Here is a 23,857-nt window from a genome sequence, read left to right as displayed (position 1 = left end):
TGTTTTTCAATCAGTCAGCAATAAAGGAATTAAAACACGTCTCATCTTTGATATGCTCAACTCAACTCGGTTTACAAGGTATGATAGATTTTGACAAGATCTTAGGTGCGCAAACAGCCCCTACCTCAGGTGCGTGTGCGCAAAAATCATCCGAAAATGCACGGTGCACCAGCATTCTTACCTTTTCAAATAATGATTCAATATATCATGTTTTTAAGGTGCGCCCTCAGAACTAACATGTCTGCCCCCAGCCTCTTGGGTGCGCCATCGCCATGCTTTGCATACTGGAAACGGAGCATCAAGGAATCATGGTCCTTGGGTGCGTATACCTAAGACATTACTGACAGTAGACCAGCAAGCATGGCACCTTACAGATAAATGGGCTATCATACAAAATTTAGGAGGGGGAGAAGACCCTATGGCCCCCTAGCAGTTAGAGCCAGTTGTATAAACTCACAGTTCGGACCACAAACGATACAAATTGAGCAACCTCATTGACATGTTTTTGAAAATTTTGTTAGAAATCACGACCATTTAGATACAAGTCACCGATGGGTAAAGGTCAAATCTAATTCTACATCTCATGATATATTTCAATAAAGTGTTAAATAGTGCTAACTACCTCAAGTTAATCGAATACAAATTTGCTTCTATTTGCTTTCCATAGAGACATCGATTTCAATGTCCTTAAAACTCTTCACATTTTCCTTGCAGAAGAAGCATTGTTTATTGTTCATAAGATGCCTAGTGATGCACGGTCGACACGAGGTATGTCCGCAGGGTACAAACTTCACTGCTACGTGCATGGCATAACAAATTGGGCACACAGTTTCGGCGTCCAATGATTCCTGTAAAAAAGTTGATATTCTATTTGTAAAACTTTGAAATACGACAAAATTACTAAATGCCTTTTAAGAAGACTTTGTAATATTGCTTATTGAAGTCAACATGGGCTTTATCCTTGCTCAAACACATCAAACATTTTATCCAACATTTACTCCGAAGTAATTTTTCGTTTTGTTCATCGATGTTCACGAGCAAGTTGTCGGTGAAAAGATTCGAAGGGTAAGAATGTTCGCAAGTAGGAAATGAAAAATGTTTCCTGAGTTGAATTACGTAAAGAATTAGATGGATAGAAAATGACAAAGTAGTCCAAATATCAACAATAAACAGTTAAATTGGTTGTTATATTGGAGAAAGATTCATGGTGACCTTTAATTCCCGGAGCCACCGAAACTGGGTCAATCAGTGAGACGAAGGAAGTTTTTGCTGCTCTTTTGGTTGGATCCGTAAAGCTTCAGGTCATTTTACATCATATGCACATGCGCAGTTAAAATAGATGTTGTCTTTTTTACATTGCATGATATATTATTTGGTAGGAAATTCGTGGCTCTTATGAGAATAAAGCGGTCTCATAACAAACGACGAAGAAAATTTAGAGGATGTCATGGGAAGTGAGAATGAAATACTGGTTAATTAATAGGAATCTAGATTCATCTCGCCCAACAAGTCAGGAGAAACTTTCTGGGGGAGGGGTAAAACCACAAACTGTAACATACTCCTTCATTTATTGTATTGAACAAACCTGTTTATTGTATTTTACATTCGCATTTTCTTCTTTTAAATATTCATACAGCCTCTCCATTTCATCTGCTTCTGACTCCGAAACCTCTTTGACTGTAAAAGGAAAAATTCGTAAAGAAGCCTTTAAATTTATTTTACAATTAATTTATAACAAAATAAAAAGAAGATATTTCAGGTTACTTAAAAGGACTCTGCGGTGGAGACTATTGTTCTCGTAACATACTTTTCCACAATACATGCCATTCTGAACATGTCCTCGGTAGTATAGTGGAGAGTATCCCCGCCTGTCACGCGGGAGACCGGGGTTCAATTCCCCGCCGGGGAGAGGCATTCTTTTTCAGGCACTAGTTAGAATTTTCCCTTTGGATAACTTTTCTTTACACTATAAGATCTATTTCCATAGAGAAATTGCTTGAACCATTTATTTTGCCTAAAAATTATTTTAAGGGTTAGGTATCGTCGTCGTCGTAGATCTGACCGGGCAAGTTCTCCTAGGAAATCTTATGTGAAGATTTTTAATCTTTGGCGTCAAAACTTATCTTTTGTCTTACGCTAACCAGCCAGATAAATGGAAAATCACAAATTAAATTTTACTTTGAGAACTGAAATTTCATTTGATTACTGAGTTTTATTTTGCGTCTTGAAATTTCTTTACTTTCTGAACATACAGTACACGTCTTTCTTTCGTTTTTCGCCACTAATTTTTGTTCTAATTTCCTTCATTTAAAGATCTCTAGCTGTTTGCTCTCATAAATAATTGTACCACTATAAAAATCCTATATGCCATCGGGCCTATTTGACAGAGGGGTAACGGAACCTTTCATTAAATTATACAGAATCTCGTACTCTAGTTTATATATTTCTAATTTATACTAATTTTGGGTGGTAGCTGGAACACACAAATTTGAGGGATTTCTTTATGCCCTTCATTTTATTTTTCCAATTTTTATAAGTGATCTCGTTATTGCAATTGTCGAAGATTTTAGACTTCAATTTGCGTGTTTGCAACTGAATTTGGAATAGGTGAGAATGATGAAAAGGATAAAGTAATAGAAATAAAGTGCCAAACTTACATTTGCGGAAAGAAAACACCACAGGTGGTTGTTTAGTGGCCTTGCCAGCAGCGGAGACTGCAGAGTTTGGATCGCCTGATAAAAATGCGATCGGTTCAAGTTGGAAACCTGGCTCTCCAAGTAAGGCGTGGGTTGCTCGGCTTTTACTGTAAGAAAAAAGAAACAAAGGATGCCACTAAATACTCTCTTTTTCAAACAGGCAAGTGGCATTCATGGATGCAAGGTCACAGGGGTCTCATACATATATATGTTACATCGGCTAATGTCTCAACAGGACCTGTTTAGGATTGTAGTTTATTTGGTCTATGACCCTGGGCACAGCTTTTGAAAGAAATACACGCCTTTTAGCCTGAAAATAAAGGAGAACATCAATCCACATTCTTCAATTTTTAAGCTAAGGTACATTGACATTAAGCTGAAGGAAAGGGGGTGCAAAACCTCCACGTTCAGGGCTGTGGTGCCCAAAGTTGAAATTGGAAGGCTGGGGTTTTCATTGCAAAAATGAATAAAAAATACCTCTGCGGGTCGTCTGCTCTCCAAAGCATGGTGACCAAGATGCCAGCGATGGCTGCAAGAACTGCGTAGCGATCTTGTCTTTCGATGTCTTGAGAGGGAGTAAAAACAAGAAGGTAGCAATGAAAAGTATGTCATGTCAATGTATGTCAAAAATGATTTCTATGAAAAAATTGTACAAGTTTTTCTTTAATATGTTAAGGTTGACTTCTCTAAATTCAAGGGGAATTTTTGTAAATATAAATTTACAGGGTCTTTAGTTCTTTCAAATTAAGTTAAAATAGGAGAGTGCTTAGTTTTATAAATGACTGCATCTAAAATAAAAGCTTACTACAAATTGCAATATGAACTTATCCTCAAGCTTAAAAGTATGATGAAAGTAAACTGTTTCTAGTAAAATAAAATCTATATTGTCTGATTCACTAGTGATTGCGAGCAAAAGTATTCAAAAACAATTAAGCAATTCGATCTTTATTTTGATTGTTTACAGTCTTCCATTAAATCTTACATCTTTTCTTACTGCGAATATAAGTAGGCATAAAAAGCAAAAGATTCTACTTATGAAAGTAGAAGAAGACGAGAGGGCAGCTCACCAGTGGCATGAAGCCTTGAAAGAGTTTCAAAAAGCCTATAGCTAGCTGTCACTCTGTTTAGTATCTGCACGACAGCCTAAAATTAAAAAAAATCATTTCAATGTCTTATCAAAATCTATTTTTCAAAACCTTAAACACAATATACGCAACCAGATTAAAGTTCAAAAAATAAAGTTTGACGACAAAATTACCTGACTGGGGAAGACTTTTAAAAAACAAAAGAAAATTTGCAACGATAGGAGTATCCGAAATATGTAAACATATTCTGAAATACTAGAAATCAGTGGCAGAAACTGAGCTTTTTAAGTGGTGGGGCAAGCGTAATGAATTTTCCGAGTTTCTTGTCTAATCGGCCTATTTCTATTTACCTCCATTACAAAATATACCCGAATCTGGAGGTAAATTCTCTGAGCCATGTAATGTTGGGGGTAACCCCTCCCATCCCTGAAGATTTTCCACATGTGCTGGAAATTAGCATTGTATGATTTGGCATTGTATGAAAACCAGTTTTGCAGTTGTCTTGTTACTGGAAATTTTGCATTAAATACATCTTACGTGATGCATTACAATTCAGTACACAATGATATGAAATACGCCGTTGCTGGGCCATTTCGCATAAATCATGAGCAAAATTATGGGAACAGGATTCGTGAACAGTTTAACAGTCAATTTTTTCGGACAGATTCAGGGGAGCTGCTAGGAGTAGTCCCCCTACCTGAAAAAGTCTAACAAGAGTTAGCTCCGCAGATGGCCTCGTGTAGTCAGTGAAAACCTCTGGCACGACGCTGCAAACCATTTCGAGAACCTGCAAGCAAAACGAAACAGTAGGGTGATATAGTGAACGACATGGGCTGTCATTGGGCCTAGAAATGAACAGCTAGTGTGTTATAGCGATTGTGATAGAATGTAAAGCTGATATTATGAATTGAAGGTTACACATTACAATAAACTTATGACTTATTTTTGAATAGAAACATGAACTTTTAACACATGAACTTCTGTCAGACAAGACAACTTGGAGAATAAAAAGCCAGCAAGCGGGCATTGATTTTCAAAACCATTTTAATAAAATAAAAAGCTAGTTTCTTGGAATGCAGAACGCCTGTTTCATTTTGCACCAAATTGATTTTTTGAGTCGAAATTCGAAATTAATTCATTGCATCTGTCAAGTGACAGCATATTCCCACCATGATTGGAGTAACCAAAGAAGGTTATCATAATCAAGAATATGACAATAATTAAAATTGCACAGGATTCCTTACCCGTAAAAGTCCAACTGTCAAATCAAAACAGATACCACAAGTTCGCAGCTGTCTCGTATCTGGGAGAGCCGCGTCAAGTCTGGCTGTAGCTTGCTGGATCTTCAATATACAAAGCATTTTCATGACCATTTAGTATGAGATAAAAGCAATATTATTACTGTTAGTAATAGTTTTTCCTTAAAATATCTTGAAACAATATTTTCCAGAATAATGCAATTAATAAAATTTGAAGCCACCTAAATAAAGGGTGGACAAGCAACCATTAACTGTTGACCATCAAAAATCGAGTTATCCTCATGTATAATACATCTCATCTTAGTTAACAATGCTAAAAGTTGACTTAAAGGTTTTATTGAGCTAGAAATGAATTTAAAAGCAGAGTCGTAACAGAGAACCTGTGACAAGATATCAAATAGCGACATTGCCAACAGCAAAGACAACAGAAAAAATTTTATTCAACGATAAGCTAGGTCGTTTATTTGTGTACAGTTGAATGCGATGTCTTAGGAGGGCATCGTTGAATTTTTGCATCGTTGCTGGTTTGTATTGTTTTTGTTCTCACAAAAAAGCTCAAAAGTCGCAAATTAAATGTGTAGTGATTCAATTTAGGCCATTTTATACAATCTATCATTGCTTTTTCTGCAAACCATCGTAATGCATACCCCGCTTAAGGAACATTTTAGTCAATCATCGATCGATGTTCCGATGAAAACTAAAAATAAACGAGAGGAAAATAAGAAACACGACTCACCTCCTGCAGAATCCCTACAAATTCCGAAAATGCCCAATTGAGCTGGTTAAGGACACCATTGAGAAAATCGTTTGACAGCTGTTGATCGCCAAGACATAGAGATCTCATCATTCCTTGAAACTCTTTTGAAGGACAAGGTTCTGAAAAACAAGGCATAGGTAAATGGCTTTTGCAAACGTGAATGTGTTGGCTTTGTCAATATTTAAGGATGTTTTACAAGGACATTAAGCTTAGCGTAAAGTCAAAGAATAAATATTGAAATGTTATACACTATCCAAAGTGTGTAAGGAATTGCTTTTAACGAGCTCCCACAATGAATGATACATTTCAATTAATAATTTTAGATCTAATAAGCTTATACGATGTCACAAAATCACAGCCTTGCAAAAGCACATACAAATTGCGCAAAGATTTATAACATGAATTAAAAATAAAACAGAGAAAAAATTCGTCTAGAAGAACTCAATACGAAGATAAGTTCATGGTGAGTTACATAAGAACATTGAAAGTCTGAAAAGCATACTGTACAAACACGTAATTACGAATTGACTCATGCGTATCCCGTGATACAAATGCGGTATTAGATCGAGATTATTGCGTCAGCTGCAACTGACATTCTACTTACTCTGGGTAAATGCTCGTATTGTGCCACCTAAAAGAAATAAAGAAATTAATTGCATTCATAGCAGTATTAATTACAAACTTCAACTGCAAAAAGACAAAAGTATAGTAAAATTGTAAGACTAGACGTGAAAGCGTTTGAGTGGTCACGGCACCAAACATTCAACTACGGCAAAACATTTGGGAACAACGTTCACTAACCTTGATCTGAAATCCCAAATGGAATAAGATCAGGAGAGGTAGCATGCCTGAAACCAAATCCATCTCCCTACATGACAAAAAATATCACAGCAAAATTGAAAGCTTACTCGTTCAATGGACAGGGTTAATATACAAAGCAGGGGGAAATTACGGCCAACGCAGGAATCAGCGTGTAGCATTATCATAAAAATAGTAAAATAAACACATAGTAAATAAAACGTGCTAACGAAGCACTCACAAATTAAAAGCACCATCCATAAGGAAAATATGTCAGAGTTCGATCATATGCTTACCCTCCAAAATCGAACTAGAATCCACGTCGTGTGAACCCAGGTGCGTTTGTCGTAAGCGGACATCAGGTAACTCATGACTTTCTTCTTCCTAAAGGATAGGAGAACCCCTTGACAGATTTAAGGCCATGCAAGAAGAGAGGAAGAAATCAATTGCATGAACGTACTTTTACATACAACATCAAAAAATATTTGATCTATAAAACTGGCACTAAGAATGTTATTGTCTTTGGACAAATCCTCATACAAATGTAAAAGTTCTGAAAGATTAGATATGCAGTACATCTTCTTAAATTTCAATTTAAGAAAATAGCAAAAACATAACTAGGATAATCACAGCTTAATCAAACAAGAGTGAAATTCTAGTTAATCAAGCAACAATTGTAAGCAGATATTTACGTTTCTTGCTCAGTGTTTTCGATGGCATTTAGTGTTTCTGGATAACAGACAAAAGTCGCAACACCTTGAATGATGGTATCGACAACATCTAGAAAAGTAATGGAGAGACTGCTGTTAAAGAAACGCCCTGTAAGAAAGGATTGTTGTACCAGGGGCTACAAACATATCTTCCAAATCAAAGATCTCCCCCTTTTAACTACACTCACTACTGTTGATGAATTCCTATGGCATTCAGCAGCCTGCTCATCAGTAAATAAATTTATTTGTTTCACTTCTTTTCCCTATTCATATTCTTCAAGCATGGTAGCCCGTTAGTTAGACAAAAACCGATGTACAGAGGACCATGCAATATATACACTTAAAACTAAACTAAAGATATTACCATTTGAAACAATAAGTAAAATTAAGAGAGTTCATGTAAAAAGCACCGCAATTTATGCTTTGGGACATTTCATCAGCCTTTCCTTTAAATTCTTTAGCGTGGGTGCTTCCTTTACTTTATCGTTCAATTCATTCCAGAGACTAGCCTCTCGGAATGAGAACATCTTATGTCCTTAACATTGGAGCTCTATGGTTTTAGTAAGAATTTTACAGTACGTGAGGGTCTCGTTAACTCCAATGAACATACCGCTCATATACGACGTGGCCTCGCCGTAAAGGGATTGAAACCCATCCTGAGTGTTTCAAGATCAAGTAACTTTCTCGCCATAGGCCATCAAAAGTTGCGAATGGGAGACGAGGCTGACTGATCATATCGCCCTCCAGTTATGGGGGCAGGATTTTGTAATTTTTAAAGCTTTTTGTTTATGAGTTTCAGGACAGACTATCAACGGCAGACAGGCACTCTTTGTATTGATGCCATAAAGAAACCGACTTTGTCTCTACAAATTCTTGGGCTACCTTACCTGGATTTACAATTCTGTCATTGCATAAGGATTCACTCAAAAAGTTTGCCATTTTTTGAAGCGTGCCTTCGTATCCTAAAAAAAATATTTGTTTGAATTACAGGGATGGCATAAAAAGTGCGAAATATTAACGAAATAAGTTTTTTCCTTAGTATAGATCCATTCTTTTTGTCACCCTTGCTTCTCTTTAGCCTTTATGAGAAAGGAAGTACTAAGACATATGTGCACGTGACCATAGCAGAAGTTTGCCACTAGAGATCGACAGGCAATGCATTCTTTGGGTCGCATCGGGCTCAGTAAACAAAGAAACATATCATATCCGGTAAACAAGACGTCGTGAGATGAAAGACCAATGCCTAATACTTTGCTTTAAAGGGTTTTCAAGCTGTTAAGAGAGTTAATGACTTCCCCAACACAACAATAGCAACCATATAAGCGATTTGAACGTGGTTTATAATACCATCTATATTTCCAAGTGACGTCAGAGGCATAAAGAAGTTCCACAATGCTTGGAAAAGGTAGATCGCTGTCTCGATATAAAATTCTGGCAGAAAACCAAATAGCTTCCCAGTTCCTTGACAAACTGATATTGTGCGGAGGACACATTTGAGAAGCCAATGTAGATCTTCTTGCTTTTCCTAGAAATAGAACATGGAAAGAGAACTTTTTCAATTAAACTTCAATTCACCTCACAGGTTTCAAAGTCTCTGATTCTTTTGATTCAGTATCGCTTTAAAAATATTTTGCATGGTAAAAAGTTCCATAAAAATGGAATTGAATTTCAAGTGATGGAAATTCAAAATACCTTTGAAAATATTACAGATTTAACCCATCCCATATGCCTTGCTACTTCAGTCGCCTCTGATGTAAATACTTTTCGTGCACGTTCGAGCTGTTCCAAAACGTCTTTTCTCTGCCAGAATATAAGCAATTAATTCAGGAGGAAAAATAGATGCATTACGTAGAGAAAACATCAAATGATTTCAAAAGGCTAAGACAATAGAAAAAAAGCCTAAAAAGTATGGTATGAAGGTTAAAAAATGGGTTACTTAAAAATGACTTTATCGGTGATAAAGTTTGATTAATTGTGATGAATTTATCTAAGTTGGCATTTGGATTTCCTAAAGCATAAAACGATTTCAAGAACATACGCATTGATATTTAATATCAGGATGTTATATGTAGAAATTAGTTATAGTTTACTCAATAGCAACACAAAAAATCACAATTGTTAACGTATCAAAAAATACTAACATCTTCTGGGCATCTTTTTATTTTCTTCTGTGTTTCAATCAAAGCCTTGGAGTGTTCTCTCATTGTTTCTGTTACTCCATGAACCTGTTAGTATGATATCAAAAGAAATAACAAATGAATCTCCTCACAAACCATGACATTTACCTAAGATCATAAATAAACCCTTGTTATTAACAATTATTTCCTGATAATGTCATCGTGTTCAAGTCTTATTATTTTCTATAGATAATAGCGCACTGTTGCGAGCATTCACAATCAAAACCAAAATTTTATACCTTACTAAGCTGTCTATGGACAGCAGTGAAATACATAAGAACAATGGTATCCAGCATCTCCACAAGCGTCTTGTCTAGCGCCTCTGTTGCTGGCTGATTTGAAGCCGCATGACCCGAGGTCTGGGCACCAACAAGTGAACTTATAGCGGACGAGAAGCTGCTACTTAGACGAGACATGGCAGAAGTCCCAATAACCGTTTTCAATTCATCTGAAATGTATTATATAAATCAAAAATACTTTGCATTTCAAGAAAAAAAAACGATCTTTTATGTCTAAGAAAACTAAAGCTTTCATCCCAGCTGGTTTTGGGATCAATCCTTGATACAGAGATTTGTTAAAACATGGATGTATAGGCAAATTTAAGAAAGCAGAATTTTTTACTTACCCCTATGGGTTTTTTTTAGATGGGAGATGATGCCACCAGCTCTGTAAAAAGCGGGATATCAAAGCAAAATAGAGGTAATGCCCTTCAACGCTACATAATTACGAACATGTATAGTTTATTCACTACATTGATTTCACAAAACAACAAACGTTTCATGACTTTTTTGGTAAGGTGATCCTTGCAAACAGCAGCTGTAGGAGAAGATCGCTCGAAACACGCAAATATGTATGCTCTGTTCATAAAAGAAGAAGTATTGGCTCGGTTCACAGGGCTATCAGTGAGTCCAGAAGATGCACAGTACATAGGGGAAATGCCTGTTAATTAAGAAAAGTGATCCAGGGCTTGTCCTATGAAAGATGGTCAGCTCTATCATCAATGCATTTAGCTTCCCGAGCGTTGCTACCGGGTATCCATTTGATGTTGGGCAGACAGGCGGCGAGCGCCGCCCAAATCATTGGTCAGACATCACATGACGTGTTATGCAAACTGCGAACTTGACGAAAGTTTTCATTCTTTGCTTATAGTTCAGTGGTGTTAAAACAGTACAAACAAAAACTCATCATCAAGACCCTGTCCTTTTGGAGATCTTCACAACATTATCATACAGGTTAGCATTTCAGTAAGAAGATGTTAAATAATAAAATAATTTGCAAAACTCACCGTGCTAGCTCAAAGTAGTTCAAGCTGTCGTCGTAAAATACATTTGAAGTGACATATGCATCTGCAAAAACCAGCATTCGACAATAAAAAAGAAGGAATAGATGAACAGATGAGACACTGTAGCAATAATATCTAGGTTGCATCTCAAAACTTTACTTAAGCTTCAAAGAAAAATAGATCGGTCTTTTTAGGCGATCTTCCAAAATATGGAAAATTGTAACGATGACAGATGTGTAAGACGTTACCTTCGACCTGGGTAGGGTTCGCTGTCTCCTTAACCCACAAATCCCAGTGATAATAGAATGCCTGGATCAAGCGATGAACAAAACAGGTCATTACAGGGCCAGAACAAGCTTGAACTGGATGTAGCTGAAACAGAAGAAAGAGTGGTTAAAAAGAAAACGCTAAGAGATTATGTTATAAGAAGGCAACAAAAAACAATATGACAACATATTATAAACATATATGACCATTGCAGATAACCAGTCTACATTAGAGCGCTTAAAGAGCATTAACGGACAAAAAGTGGAGATCGGCATATCTTTGAATAAGTAGCTAGCCCTAATGAAACGACTAGATATTCAATACAGCTATACATATTTAACTGCATTTGAAATTAGACCACCCGGACTTATAATCTACGGTTCATTTTAACTTCGTATGCGCTGACGTGTGCTAAGTGGAATCCCACAACATGCCTTAAATGTCATGATAGAAATACGTGAAATTAAAGTCATGTTATAAATAACATATTTTGATTTAATTTGCATGGAATAAAATTTTGAAAATAGATTTGATATTTTGTTCTTTAGAAATATATATTGCAAGTATTTGCATGGCCAGTTCAAATCTGTCTCTTGACTAACGGTGTTTAAATATTTCAAAGCCACTGAAAAAAATAAACAACCATTGAAATTTGCTCTGAACATTTCTCGAAAAAGTCGGTCTTGAGTGAGACAAATGAGATCTAAAATAAATTGTCTTACCGAATGAGCTGCTAAGTGATGTTCTTGCAAGATCTTTCGAATCTTGTCAATAAGGATCACCCTGAGAGCTCTTGGATCCTAAAAGAACAACTAAATGATCAGTAAACACTTCGCTGATACCTGCAGAAAATGAAGATCTTATCAGGGCAGTATCCTTAGAGGCAAACGAAAGATCCTTAGAGAGAAGCGAAATGCTAGTGATAGGGTGCTTTTCTTACAAATACTTAAGACGATAATAATGAATGGAGCAAATAACATCGCATGAAGAAGCTAAAAAAAAGTAAAATGTAAAAAAGGCATTGACTGACCCTACGTGACGATGTATCATCAAGCTGCATAAGAATTTTGCACATTTCAACTTGGATATTTTCAAGGACTGAAAAAGAAATGATTTACGAAACTATAATATATCATTGAAGAGTAGCTTTATCATGGATAAGTTACTGAAATCAACCAATCTATTCTTAATTGAAATCTTCTCGATGATAATTAGAAGAATAAGCATAATAGTCATCATCCAAAATAGATTTTGGAGAAGAAGAAGGAGAAGAAGGAGATTGAGAATAAGATGGAGACAAGGGACAAAACAAGATAGAAGGAGAAGAAGAAGAAAAAGAGAAAGACAAGAGACAAAAGAAAAGGAAGAATACGATGATAAGAGGAAGAATAAGTACCAAAGAGGAAGATAAAGAATAGGAAGATAAAGAGGAAGAGTAAAGGGAAGAGAAAAAGAAGACAAAAAAGGAAGAGAAAAAGAGGAAGAAGGAAAAGAAGAATAAGATTAATAAAAAGAGACAAAAAAGGAGACAAGGAAGAATAAAAAGAATGTAATTAAAGAATCATCAAAGAGTATAATAATCAACATTCACATCCGTAAAGAAAAGTGAGATAATAAGCATCAACCAGCTTGCTAATTGTAATTAGCAGATAGTTAGCTTTGACAGGATTACATCCCGAATGGTACAGTAAAGATACTGAATTTCCAATACAAGACTATTAGATTTATGCAAGCTACTAATGCACTAGACTACAGGCTGCACTACATGTATCACAATTTTTATGATCTAAATAATTTGGAAAGCGTCATGATATTTAAAAGATTATTTTACTTACTACTTGAAAGCTAGCAAAAATATAAGAGATAATGCTTTTATAGAGTTTTACATACTTTGCCACGTTTCCAGGCACTAGATTCTAATAAAATTCAACCGGCATGCATACGTTAAAACATTTTTAAACGCGCGAATGTATCACACTGAAACGAGGCGAGTAGACTTTGAAAAGAACAAACATTGTAAAACATACTGAACCTTGTCATATGATACTCTTCAGAGAATAAAACGTAAGAACATAGATGGAAAACACTATGCTAGGAAATATATATACTCAGTGTGGATCGAAACAAATCAAGCAGCACTGATTGGGCAACCATTACAGTCATGTGTTGGCGTTTCTGATTGCCCTCTTTCGATCCTCAACTGGGTGTATAGATTTCCTAGCGTAGAGTTTTCAATCTATGTTCTTACGTTATATACCCTGAAGAGACGAAAAACTTTAGTATATTTCGAAATGTTTGCTCTTTTCAAAAGCAGTTTTTAAATCCTGTACAACCAAAAGTTTGTTTAATAGTAGGTTGACACAAGCTACTAATGCGCTGGACTACAGGCCGCACAGTATGTGACATAATTCTAGCTTGCATGTCCTAAATACCTGTGACTTTGTCTTGAATATCTGTGCATTCTTTATCGTAAGTTGCCTTTCGGTTGTCATATTCAGGGTCATCAGTATTCTGTGAAGAGAAGAAAAGTAGGTTATGAGAGTCAAATTAGTAGAATCCATTGACTGTAACTTTCTATCTTTCTTTCTAGATGTAGAAGTTGATTATGGAAGCAACATATTGATATGGATGCAGATATCTGAAGGTAACGCGTGAACAACAAACTGCAAATCCTTCTCAGTTTGCTCAAAACTCTAAATGGGCATTGAAACCTTGCAGACCACGCTCTTCTTCATAAATCTGAATTGGGCTGAAGCACTATTTGCGAGACATACACTGAAGACAAAGCAAAAGGTAAATAGCATAATTAATTGAAAACTGTCCTTACCTCAAGGCCATCCCACCAAACAACTGCAAATGCATCTTTGATACCACGGTCATCTGGTGGCCTAACGTGCAGCATGTACGGGAATTTATGAAACCTTTTTACCGTTAAAGAAAATCAAGGTCGAGAGCTTTGAATAATACGTTTTGGAGGACTGGAAGCTAATTACGTCACACTATCAATATTTCTATAAAAAAGGACAAAAAAGGGAGCAAGGCACACGATAGTTTGGAAACATCGACCCTTAACAAAATATAGGAAAGCTTAGCAATGATGCCACCTATCTGGAGACTTTAAGATGCTTGACTCGAATCCTTGCTCAGAAAAACGCTATATACTAAATCAAACAATTAAGAATATAGAAAACACACATTACGTGTTGGCAAATAACTAGCAATGGCTTAAAATCATTCAAAATTCAAGGAAATTCCAATTTAAGGAAACGATGAAATGATACTGTGAACTTGAAAGCCAAAGTCTGCAGGTTGGTTCGTGTCGCAACAACTCCAACGCCACAACAAGGTAATTTAACTGAAACGAGATTCAATATGAATTCTAAACTCTTCAAGAGTTTGTCTAATACTGCGTTACCAGACTATGTTATCTAAAATTCAACTCACAGTAAAGGGTCCCTTATCAAGATCATTCACTATAAAGCAACTTTTCAATCAGGAAGGAGTTAGTTAGCCAATATTTGAGTTTATCTATTGAAGCGTATGCAAATTCTAAATTTATAACGATAGTAATAGGGCAAATAAGATTTAATTTAACCAACGGCTCTATTTTAATATAAAATCTGATTATTCAAGAAAAAGCAAGTTGGTTCGAGCTATCAAAAGTTCCGAATATAAGAATTTAACCTTACAAGTAGAGCTATGCAAGGTTAAAATCATTGTTCGAAGAAATAATTTGAGTGTTAAGCATGTCACATGTTCGGATATTCATGTTATGAATTCTACCCCAGAATATAAAAGTTTATAATTAGATTTTTTCAATACAAACCCTACCTGTTTCTGATAACTCGATTCGACTGGACCAAACCAATATCCCTTTACAAGAGACCAAATCAGCGACTCGAATATTGCTTGGATCTCAAAATCCTAGAAGAAGTTGTTCTCAATTTAATGCATTCAATAGGGCTACAGCTGTTAAAAGAAAACATAAACACAAAAGAAAATGGTTGATTTTGATCCGAAAGAACTTAATCCATAAGAACGGCAGCTACCAACAATTCAATAATATCTGTGAGAAAATGAAGAGCAGGGAAGGAGGCAACGTCTTCAATCAAGAGTTCCTAGTGGAGATTGCAATTTATCAGTTACCTCAAGACATGCCCACATGTATTCAAGCAAATTCTTCACTCCCTCTTGGATATCAAAAGGTTTGTCGAGGTTACAAGATTTGAGAAGCGCTGGGATCAAATGACTGTCAACGATATAGGGATCCATCTGAAATGAAAAGGTGACGGCATAAACATTAGTGCACAATATTATTTACAGATAATATCATTCTAGTAGTATCAAAATATCGATTAGTCATTACAGTATAAATAGCTCATTTTAGTAGTATCAAAATATCGATTAGTCGTTACAGTATAAATGACATAGGCATTAAAAAAGATTATCAAGTCAACGTTTCAATACATTACCATGAGTGGAGCAAGTTGCTCAAAGATGTGAGCTGCAGTGAGAAACGAGGCTGTCTCCGATTTACTGGAAAGTTCCGGTGTATCTGGGACTCTGTATGGCTGTACCAAAACAAAACAAAATACAAAAAATAAGATACAATGATGCCACCTATCAGTTATTGGAACACTTTAAATCGTCTTGCAATTGTGATTTCATTCCCAAAATACAACCTTATCTTTATCCCCTAACTTAAAACAATGTTATTAAAAAGTTAATCACCCTTAGATACCTTGAATTATATAAAAAATGATAAAACTGGCAAAGATCATCAAAATGGAAACAAAAACGCACCGTTTAGCATTGGAGCAAAAAAACATTGTTTTGTTTTAAAACATCTGGCAACGATCGAAGCCTAGAAAGTCATTGGGGGGGGGGGGCAAGGGGAAAGTAATTCTATACGATAATTTCTTTGGAACCTTTCTCCTGTGTCGCATTTTTCACATCTATTGGAAACGGATTCCAGTTCTGCTGTCATCGCACAATTTTTGTCAGAACAGCAATCATTTTTGCGCCGTACTTGAATAAACATTGCAATTTCTGAACCCTGAGAACCCGTGTCAAATGATTAGATATGTTTGCCTCCTCTACAAAACAAAAGCCATGATGGCTCGAATCATATAACATTTGAAATTTCTGTTTTCTCGTGCATATCAACATTAGCAGGAAAGTTATAAGGTTACGTTGAAAATATCCTTCGATGTCCTTACCGTTGGCAAAAGCCTGTCTAAGCATTTGAACAAAGTATCTGCTTTATTGTTTTCGCAGACTGGCGGATCTTGTATCGGTTTGAAACCATCAACTGGATACCTATGAAACAAGTCAAGTTTATAGCAGAAGATTAAATTAATGGGTATGGTAGGTCAAAAAGGTCAAAAGCCTTCAATCTATTCTCACAAAAGTATAAATGTGTTGGAATACTTAAAAGCTATTACTCAAAATTGTAGCAACAGCAGAAAAGGCCTTAATAGTTGCTCTTTCAATAGCACTAGCCTCCAATCATAAAACTTTAATTTCACTGGCAAATGTAAAATATCTTTTTGTTAAATAAGGAAAATATTGCTATACAGAACGCTGCCAATGCAATTAGGCTAGTCTGGTATTTAAAACATGAAGGACGTTGTTCGGATACCTGAAGGGTGTGCCTCCGAAATTTAGCTGCACCACCTCCGCAAAGGACAAACTAATTGCAGGAAAGTAGGCATATCCCTTGCCACGACGGATGTCTCTGAAAGCCACGCCAAGTGAATGGCCGTTTCTAAGAATCAAAGACAGGATACCATTATTCAGCAAACACAATTAATGACACTTGGATTAAAAGATGAAAAAGATTTTTGCAATAAATAATAGACATACAAATACCTTGAATAGGAGATACATCCTTCATCCATATCGATGCAAACACCAATTATATCCCCAGCCATCCATTCCTGCAAATTATATCTAGCGGTCAATACAGTAGAAACTTAGAGCATTTTCCTGAAATGCTTCAGTCAAAGACTAGATGTCATCTTCAATTGAATTAGTTGACAGAAAACAGAATCAGTTAGTTAGTAGTGGAGAGCAGATAAATACCAGCATTAAGAAGCGATTTTTACAGTGAACACCGTATTATGAAACTCTCACGAGGAAAAGGATTTCCATTCAAGCGCAAGCTTTGTATTTTGACTGGAAGCAAAGCGAATATGGAGTTGAAAAACTATTCTAAAAGCGATGCAGCTTAAAACAAGCAATCAGTTGAGTAAACTAAAAGACGTGTTTGACTCTACCTCTCCATATTTCCCAGTTGCAACATTCCATTTTCGAACTCTGTGGCCATCATAAGCATATGAATCTGGAGTATCCCCAACACCCTCCTGATAAAAAATTGATGAAAATGATATGTTTTTAGTATAAAGATTGTTTGGCAAAGTTTCAATATGTTGAATTTATTCATAAAAAAATCTCGATTCTCATCATTATTTTCAAACATCCATCATTCTCTAATGTTACTTTCATGATATCAACAACCAAAGAAATACCTCATTGGTAAACTTGCACTTCATGGTTGCCCAGCCAAGTTGCATTATGCCTTTTGAGCCAAGAAGAACTTCATACATCCATTGACCTACATACAAATAGGAAAAGCATTATAAGATTCCAGTTTATCACAAATCTAAAATGAACAGGAATCAATCCCACTTTCTAATTTAATAACTCTGTCATATAACAAGATAATCAAACATTGAAGCAAAGCACAAATTCTTGCTATTTCATTATACAAAATGTGTTTGCAGAAACAAAAACCCAACAGTCAAATTTTCTTTTCATACATATTAACAAAATTGATTTCTTTCAATACAAACTTGATTTGAAATACAAACTTGATACAAACTTTTAATACAAATATTTCTTTCAATGAAAATAGAAAAAAAAATTTACCTCTACAAACACAGACATTTGCTCGTATGCTGCTGAAATTACTCTGGCTTTCAATCTGGCGAAAAAGATCAGTTCAAAATTATTGTAACCTGAATGTATTTTAGCTTATTTCAAGACAGATACTCTGAGGTCAGAAATAAATGGGTCTAACTTTCAATCTTCTCAGGACTTTTGAAGACTCCTTATCATTATTTCAGCCCTATTGTTTCATTAAAGAAAACATTAATCAACTTTAAACTCGAAATTTGAAATATCATTGCAGTCACATTTAACATTACTTTATTTTCAAACAATTAATTCTTGACAAAGGTATTTCAACTTATTTCCATAGGACGTTTTCAATTAATATTATCTTGAATCCTCTAAAATTCAAACTGTTGTTGAACAATTACCCAAAGTCTGACTACACTACAGATTACTGTTTTTACTTTTGTTATCATACTTTGCCTAACTATAAACATAGCAATGACTTCACTTTTGCTAAAGATACTTACCATATATTTTAAAAGGAGATTAACAATATCTGCCTAAATACAAGGGATACTAGAAACAGGGAGAAACAAGTTTAAAATGGCCAAACTTGTTATCCATCTTTACAATTCTAGCTAAAAGCGTGAAAGCAATTTTGATATATAGTTAAAACAAATTTTCATATCAAAGTCAATTTATTTCTCATGAAAATCAAACAATCATAATAGCTTAATACCTTTATTTATTCTTTAATAAATTACAAACCTCAATTCTTTCTTTCTCAATTCTCATATTACCACATTGGCTGGTGGGATCGACAACAACAACTTCACTTCCAATACGTCCATCTTGCAAAGCCTTTTGTTCTGGATCTAAAACTAAATATAGCCAAATATATAACATTAAACTGACTTTACTATGACAAAATTAGAACTAAAAATCTTTGTATTTACATGAAAAAATGCTTCAGTAAATAATTTATATCTAATTTATACTGAAAAAGGAAATGTTCCATTATCCTTCAAGCCCTGTTCTGAGAGATTATAAAGAAGCCTTTGAAAACATCAAGAAAACACAGGTAGATAACAAGATTGCAGAAAAAAGTTTGATTACAGTCTCCCTGAAACTTTAAAAGTTTTCATTAAACAATCACTTCTTAAAAGTCATCATAATTGATTACTGTGATAAAGATGACTTTGTCTTATATCTTATTGCATATACCATAACTGTATTTAATAGAAATATGCCTGATAATTTTTTCTAAAGATAAAAGTACTTTTAATCATGTTAAAATACATAGATGCGTATTAACAAAGTCCCTGGTCACACTATACTTTACCAGATTTGCTATGTATGGGGCTCACTGATCAATTACTACTCTGCAAAGAATTCTCATGATTTAATACATTACTAGGCATATTAAGGGGTTATTTTATAAGCAATGATACATACTTTGTCTTTCTTGAAGTTCATGGAGAGCAAGCATCTGCTTTAAATTTTCTTGCAAATTTGAAAAATTTATTTCAGATCTGCCAAGTAAGAAGAATAAGTTATTTGCTAGGTATAAAAAACAGCTTGTTCCTTGAAGGGAATGTCTCATGTTTTGTCAAATATATGCATGTGATAAAATTAATAATAAGTACCACGAGAAAGAAAAAAGACATAATGCTTGAAACATTAGAACTTCTTGTTACATCATGAAAATCTGATAAATAGACAAATCTGGTATTAGACAATTCCTTGTTGTACCATTAAATAGACAAGTCCATTATACTAAATTAAACGTTTCAACTCTAGCTAGAGTCATCTTCAGAACATAATTACGGGCGAAAAAACAACAACTTTAAATACGGAAAGATTAAACAAAGAGGATTGTAAATCATGTCAAAAAGCAGTACACTACAGGAGCAGCCAGGGCACAACATAAGACACAAGGAATAATAAACAGCCTGAAGAGATTAACAAGGAATAAAGGCACACCAAAGAAAACAATGCGGGAAAAGAAAGTCAGAACAAAATCATAGGAATCGAGGTTTGTTAGGAATTCGGCTGTCACACTCCAGGCTAGAAAACATGTTTTTGTCAATGTTTCACTGTGACCATTGGCACATTATCAGCCCCGAATGACAAGCAAAAATATTTGAGCTGTGAGCAACGATGCCCATATAAACATTACTTTGGTATAATATACAGGACTGCATTGATATTTTGGTCACAAGAGGTCCAAGGTGCAAGCACTAGAAGTCCAGCGTAGCATATGCAAATTTCCCAGGCTAGGTCACACTGTACCAGCCATGTGTACCTCTGTGCGTTTAATGTGATGATTAGGAATATACGAACTGACACTATAACCAATTGAAAAAATTAACAGAAATCTCACAATCCTACATTAGGGTTTAGATCAGGTTGTACCAAAGAAACATTTGCAATTAATACCACATAATTAGCCTAGCTGGTAAATAAATGTGAGTTATCAATATTTGTTTGCAGAGAAGTTTGCATTTCTAGCCTGTGCAATAGCGCTTTTCATGATTGGAGGTTTAAGTCACCCCTCCTTATCATTGATTTAAGTCTAGTGACAGCCATACTTAAGCCATACAAAAACATTTCTATAACAACCAGTTTTAGAAAGTTTTAGAAAATTCCCTTTGCTGCATTCCCCTCCCTTTTACAAACCCTTCTACACTGATGATGAGAGCCAGGTGGCAATCACTACTTTGCCACTTGACAATAAAATGCCTGTCTAAAGTGACACTAATCCTGAGCTATCTAGAGCTGGAATAAAACATACAGTTTTGCTGCTGAAACAAAGGGAAATTCCATCTGAATTCACCATAAAGGCAGAAACTCGGATTATATATCACAATGATACAAGTGAATAAAAAAAAAATCAAGAAACTCTGAGAGGCCAAGGTACAATACTGACTATTGCATTCAGGTGTGATAATTTCATTAGCATTAATCAGAAATCAGGTCATACTACAGCATTTTTTCTACCCCACAAGCAGAAGAAAGAAAATCTTACCTGGAAGATGCCAAGGGAATATCACTTTCTGCAGTTGGAAAAATCCTGGCCAAGAAATTCTCAGTCGACATGTTTACAGAAAATTCTACAGAGAAATAAGTAAATTCAATTTGATACCTTAAAAAATTACTAGGAGGTCTCTAATTACTTTTGATAAATATTAACCACTTGCTGAATTGTTCTTTCATAAATTTATTCCCTTCACAAAATCTAAAAAGATGAATTGTAAGTTTAGAAATAGAACAAGAATCCCTTTTGGAAAGGAGGGTGTAAAAATGAAACTTATAAAAGGATTCCTAATTATGCTATTGTGAACAGACAGGAATCATCTAAGAAAATACTGAACTGAACCACTTGAATAGTCTTTAGTACATTTTCTTTAAAGGTTAGTAATTGACCCACTTTTCCAATTTTTATTCACATTGCCATGACAGTCACAGATTTTAGGTCTCAATTGATATCTTATTCCATTGATTCATAAAGCACAAGTGAATAAAGCTCTTCTTGTGCCTAATGTTATATATAAAAATCATTTTTGAAGACCTGGTTACTGGATTTTGTATTCAATTTAAAGCTTTTTAGTGTTCATTTCTCCTTCAAATTTGGGAGAGGTTCATTCTCGGTTAGTTAACCTACTATATAAGAGAGCACCTGCCAGAGCTCCAAAAAATATTTTCCTTTCTGGGAACTTGGGAAACAGGAGAAAAATTTTTCTGTGATGTGAAAGTATTGTGTACAATAGTTCCACCAATAGTACACACAAATTTCCCACTAGGTCTTCTAATTTATTGGGTTGGGAGAAAGTTTCCAATAAAGTCACACTACCTGTTACAGTCAAATAAAGTCTAGGCCCAAATATGCAAAACTATTCATTTTAGCTCTGATTACAGTCACACTTTATTTGCAACTACAAATTTTGTGACAGCATTTTGTTTGACAGTAACCGAGTCTACTGTACATGTCCATTCCTATCAGCCAGCTTTTTGGCCTTTCATTTCATATGATGGGTACACATGTCAACATGATCGTTTACATTAATAAATGGTGACATCGCAATATTCAAAGGACAAATATGATCTGAAAGAACATGAGGATGTAATTTGATACCAATCAAAAACTTTGCCACATCTCCCAAGAACTCAATCAAGACTCAAGACTTTGCCCAGTATTCCAAAACCTCAATTGTATTTCTAGCAGGAAAAAGCTTAAAGGATGCAAGTAATTTTCATATATTTTGATCTTTAAAGATCAAAATGCATAGTCTGATATCAGGCCACTAAAACAGCACTTTTCAAAGCACATAAATTGCCTACTTCAGGTTATCTGTTAACAAGGTCCTGGACATGGTACTAATCGTTGTTTCCCAAGTTATACAATTTTTTGGTGATATTTGACAAATAAGTGATTGTTTTTATTTATAAAGGTTTTCAAAAATATGAAACTTCTTTATTTGATGCATTGTTGTTATTGCAGAAACTGCTGTTTTTTATCAAGTTTTGCTGAAAATTTTCTGCCAAGCCAAAAAACTTCATGGGAATCTTGTTCGAAGATTTAGGCCACAAATTATATTCTTGTTAATTTGCTCAATAATTTTGGCTGAATACCTTGAAACTTGTCTTCTTCAAGTGATGAGATTTCAATCCATGAGATCACGCCGGTATATGCTTCTTTCTTCAGTAAAACTTCACGATCGTAAACAATTTAGAACTTCTATCACAAACAATGTCCTACTGAAGCTCCATCAATCTCCTGTCTCCTATTCAAACCGAGGCTATCCAAACTGTGTCACCCTCGAGCAAGCCCCCCACCTTGCCCAATGAGCCCCCTTGCTAAAAGTCTCTTCTCTGCAAATCCCGCTCTCATCAATGCACCCTCCAGAACCCTAACATTTGGAAAAAACAAATCACAATCTTATTTACACTAAAACAAGTGGGGTCAACCCTTTGTTTCTCAGGGGAAAGAGGATAATATTATACGTGAAACAAATATATTTTGCCGGGGTTTGAGGGGCTGTTGCCCCGTAGTTAGTAAGGTACTGTGTTATCGCTTGTTAAAAGCTCTTGAAGAGACCAGCAACAGTGCAAATTGCACATTTTGTGGACGTAGACCAGATGCCTGATTCAAGTTGGAAAACAATACACCACCCTAAGACATTTCAGGCCAACACTCAGCAATCCTCATGCTCAAAAATTATCATTGACGTGGGAACCGGAGGAAACAGAGGGCACGTGCCCCTCCCACTTTTAAAAATTTCAGATAAAATGCCCTTTTGCAGGTTACCGAGTTGCTCTTCTTTGCCAACTGCATAGCCAAAAAATGATTATGCTTAGGTACTATACGAAATGAAAAATCTGAGCAGGGGGTGAATTTTTATACCCTGGGTACCAGAGCGGCAAAATTTCGAGCGCGAAAATAGAAAACCAAGCGAAGAAGTCAAGGAGCGTCTAGCTGAGAAAAAGGAAAAGTCTACGTCACGTGGTGAAGTTCTCTTCTTCTCAGGTAGACGCTCTACCTCTTCCCCACCCCTAAGTTCTGTTTCCGCCTCGAATTTATTTGGCTCTGGTAGAACTTTGGGGCCATGATTTAAAAGTTTTCCACGAGATCTGCTTTCAGAAATGTCAAAATTACAAGGGCTAAATTAAACGCTAGGGCCCTAGGGCCTAAATTAAACGCTTGCAAGAAAATGTCTGCAAGAAATATTCTAAAATGTATTTCAAGCTAATCTAAACAGCATGGGAAAAAATGTTCGGCTCGTTCTTCTCGTAAAAGGCCTCCTCCTTCCGTTCTACACCAGGGCCTCCGAAACATCTCGGTGGCACTGCTCACAACTGAGCCAGAAAATGATATCTTTATCATTGTAGCAAGAACTCCTTGCGACAGCGTAATTTGATCTTAAAGACT

General features: G+C 35.5%; 1 protein-coding gene and 1 non-coding gene across 2 annotated transcripts; one reads left to right on the top strand and one right to left on the bottom strand.

The window, feature by feature from the left end:
* Positions 1 to 481: 481 nt before the first annotated feature.
* Positions 482 to 22,719, bottom strand: LOC135692783 (E3 ubiquitin-protein ligase RNF123). Its single transcript, XM_065211081.2, has 38 exons — positions 22,561 to 22,719; positions 20,957 to 21,041; positions 19,384 to 19,460; positions 18,697 to 18,809; positions 17,962 to 18,016; positions 17,562 to 17,647; positions 17,310 to 17,396; positions 16,903 to 16,970; positions 16,673 to 16,798; positions 16,251 to 16,350; positions 15,504 to 15,602; positions 15,178 to 15,303; positions 14,863 to 14,955; positions 14,313 to 14,386; positions 13,859 to 13,952; positions 13,464 to 13,542; positions 12,062 to 12,129; positions 11,754 to 11,831; positions 11,013 to 11,136; positions 10,768 to 10,828; positions 10,108 to 10,148; positions 9,722 to 9,930; positions 9,447 to 9,530; positions 8,998 to 9,105; positions 8,653 to 8,830; positions 8,193 to 8,267; positions 7,288 to 7,375; positions 6,892 to 6,979; positions 6,599 to 6,665; positions 6,402 to 6,428; positions 5,777 to 5,916; positions 5,026 to 5,124; positions 4,479 to 4,568; positions 3,764 to 3,839; positions 3,174 to 3,261; positions 2,658 to 2,803; positions 1,586 to 1,677; positions 482 to 848 (listed from the first exon to the last, which is right to left on the bottom strand). Exons 2-38 carry the CDS (start codon positions 21,025 to 21,027, stop codon positions 651 to 653), a joined length of 3,573 nt encoding a protein of 1,190 aa, XP_065067153.1. The 5' UTR covers positions 21,028 to 21,041; positions 22,561 to 22,719; the 3' UTR covers positions 482 to 650.
* On the top strand, positions 1,838 to 1,909 carry Trnad-guc (transfer RNA aspartic acid (anticodon GUC)). The gene has a single exon. It is a non-coding gene; the product is annotated as a tRNA-Asp (tRNA).
* Positions 22,720 to 23,857: the final 1,138 nt, after the last annotated feature.

This window comes from Rhopilema esculentum, chromosome 3 (assembly GCF_057945365.1).
Source record: "Rhopilema esculentum isolate cy_ngs chromosome 3, ASM5794536v1, whole genome shotgun sequence".
Taxonomy (NCBI): Eukaryota; Metazoa; Cnidaria; class Scyphozoa; order Rhizostomeae; family Rhizostomatidae; genus Rhopilema; species Rhopilema esculentum.
This window is presented reverse-complemented; position numbering and strand designations above follow the sequence as displayed.